This window comes from Bison bison, unplaced genomic scaffold, assembly GCF_000754665.1.
Source record: "Bison bison bison isolate TAMUID 2011002044 unplaced genomic scaffold, Bison_UMD1.0 scf7180017864492, whole genome shotgun sequence".
NCBI lineage: Eukaryota > Metazoa > Chordata > Mammalia > Artiodactyla > Bovidae > Bison > Bison bison.
The window spans coordinates 1,615,698-1,617,977 of record NW_011495051.1 but is presented as its reverse complement, the minus strand read 5'-3'; the positions used below and the strand labels follow the sequence as shown (position 1 = coordinate 1,617,977).

The following is a 2,280-nucleotide window of genomic DNA, read 5'->3' as shown; positions in this document are numbered from 1 at the left end:
GCGCGACCGCCCTGCTGTGTGCCCACAGCCTACACCGGCAAGCTCCTCATCAGCCTGTCCGAGGAGCGCATCAGTGCGCACCACGTCCCAAACATGGTGGCCACCGAATGCGGCTGCCGGTGACCTCGCGCCGTGCTCCTACGTGCTGCCCCGGCCCGTATTTATTCGGACCCCGTCATTGCCCCAATAAACACGGGAAGGCACACGATTGGGGTTTCTGTGCATGTTTGGGGACAGGCGGGGGCCTCCTTCCCGCAGTCCTCGCCGTCTTCACCTGTTGCCTTGCGCCTCCGTCCTCCCTCCACCCCCCACCCAAAGCTCCTTATCCGCGTCACGCAGGCCCCGGGCAGGTTCTGGGGTCCTGGTGAGAAGGAACAGACGATGAGGGGGCCGCAGCACTTGGTTTATTTAGCTGGAACCGCAGGGACCTAGAGCAGATATTCAGAAACTCACGCGCACGACCCCGGTCTCACTCAGTCCCGGCCTTTGCCGGCACGGCGCTTCTGGCGGCCCAGAGGCCGGTCCTCCTCATCGGGGCGCCGCAGGGAGACCCAGGCCTGCCTCTTCCTATCCTCTGGGGCTCCAGAGTCTCGCCCCCAAGGTCGATGGCCCCCTTCGCGGGCCTCCCAGCGTCGCGGTAGGGCCCCCTGGGGCTCCCTGGCACCACGTGGCTTCTCCTCTTTCCGTGGCTTCTCCTTTCTCGGCCTCTCCTCCTTCTGTGGCTTCTCCTTCCCGGGCCTCTCCTTCCGAGGCTTCTCCTTCTTCAGCTTCTCCTTGGGCCCTCGGCCGGCGAGGGGCACATGCTCCCTATTAGCAGCTTCTTCAGATTCCCATTCGTCCTTCTCTGCAGCCTCTTCACTCCTAGGAATCTGGACCCTTTCCTCTAACTTCGAGGGGGGCTCGGGCTGCCTCACTGAGGGGGCCCAGGCCTCAGGCTTTGGCTGTTATGCAGACAAGCGCAGGGTGGTGGGATCAGCCACAATTCCATGGCTTAAGCCCGTTCCCCCAGTGAGGAGCCCACTGAGGAAGAGCTTACCAGGGTTGACGCTGGCCCCTTGGGTGACGAGCTTGACGAGGCCCACGACTCAGGGACAGGCGCGGGGGCTTCTACATCCCTAGCCACAGCCTCTGGGAGGGGACAGGAGGGGATGCGAGTCAGCCTGGGGCAGGAGTCGGGAGTGAGAACCACAGCACACCATCCATCCCCTAGAGCCCCCCTCCTGGGGACAGGCAAGGGGACCCAGCCCTTTCCACCGGGGTACACTGAGGCTAGGCTGGGTCCCTTCCAGCCCTGGGAAGGGGTTCCGGGTCTCCACTGCTGCTTCTCTTCAAACCTCCCTCATTCCGGGTGTGCCAGAATGCTCCAGTTTCTCTGAGGGCCATGGGAGCACTGAAGCACACAGGAAAAGCCACACACTGTGAAATGGGGGTGTACACGGCACTTCCTGGGCATGCAAGGCCCAGGGTATGGGGTGGTGAGGCAGGTTCATCAAGGTCCCTACTAGGGTGGGGGAGAAGGCAGTTCCCTGTAAGGTCTGTTGGAGAAGGGGATGGAGGGATCTCAGAACCGGTACCGGATAGAGGGACTCCTATGGGACCATGGGGGTGCACAAGGTCCGCTGCCCAGCAAGAAGTGCAGGGGGCCGCCAGGAACCCCTTACAAGATCCAGGCGGCCTGCGCACCGCCTAGGGTCGGGGCGCACAGACCCGCCCTGTCGGGTGTCCGTGCTTCCGGGAAGGAGTAGCCAAGTGTGAGGCTCACCGCGGCACAGCTGGAAGGCGGAGCCCAGCAGCGCCACGAGCGAGGCGAGCACCAGGCACTTGTTGAGCGTCAAGTCTCCCCAGGGCAGCTCGTCGCTCAGGGCCGGCGGCGGCTGCGGCGGCTGCGGGGGCGATGCGGTCTGTGCCTTCTTCCGTGCGGGGCTCCGGGGGGCTGCAGGAGCAAATGCTGTCTGGGTTCTGGGGCAGCAAGGGGCAGACCTGCGGCTAAAGTCAGCTCTGCTCTGCCCGGCTGTGCGGCCCTGGGCTGAGAAACTAAGCCCTGCCGGCTTGGCAGCTTCACTGGGATGCAGAGAATTTTCCAGAAGATAATTAGCTGAAGCTTAGTGGCAACTAAGCTGGTGTTATCATGAATTAGCGGAGACTCACAGCCCTTTCAGTTTCAGCGGGGAAACCGCTCAGCCGGGAGCCCCATGCTGGCTATCCTCCCAGATCCAAAGACCCACCCTCCCCTCCCATGCTGGTCCATACCCATCCCCCCACCTCACCCCTGCCTCCTGC

At 63.6% G+C, this 2,280-nt stretch overlaps 2 protein-coding genes across 2 annotated transcripts in view; one reads left to right on the top strand and one right to left on the bottom strand.

The window, feature by feature from the left end:
• Nucleotides 1–123, top strand: part of AMH (anti-Mullerian hormone) — a 3,038-nt gene extending 2,915 nt beyond the window's left edge. Inside the window, exon 5 of the mRNA XM_010828424.1 lies at nucleotides 54–123. Within this exon, the coding sequence (XP_010826726.1) occupies nucleotides 54–123 (70 nt within the window). The remainder of the gene's footprint in view (nucleotides 1–53) is intronic.
• Nucleotides 113–2,280, bottom strand: part of JSRP1 (junctional sarcoplasmic reticulum protein 1) — a 4,242-nt gene continuing 2,074 nt past the window's right edge. Inside the window, exons 5-8 of the mRNA XM_010863621.1 lie at nucleotides 2,274–2,280; nucleotides 1,763–1,936; nucleotides 1,037–1,128; nucleotides 113–941 (exon numbers count right to left, since the gene is read on the bottom strand). Coding sequence (XP_010861923.1) covers nucleotides 474–941; nucleotides 1,037–1,128; nucleotides 1,763–1,936; nucleotides 2,274–2,280 — 741 coding nt within the window. The 3' untranslated portion in view covers nucleotides 113–473. The remainder of the gene's footprint in view (nucleotides 942–1,036; nucleotides 1,129–1,762; nucleotides 1,937–2,273) is intronic.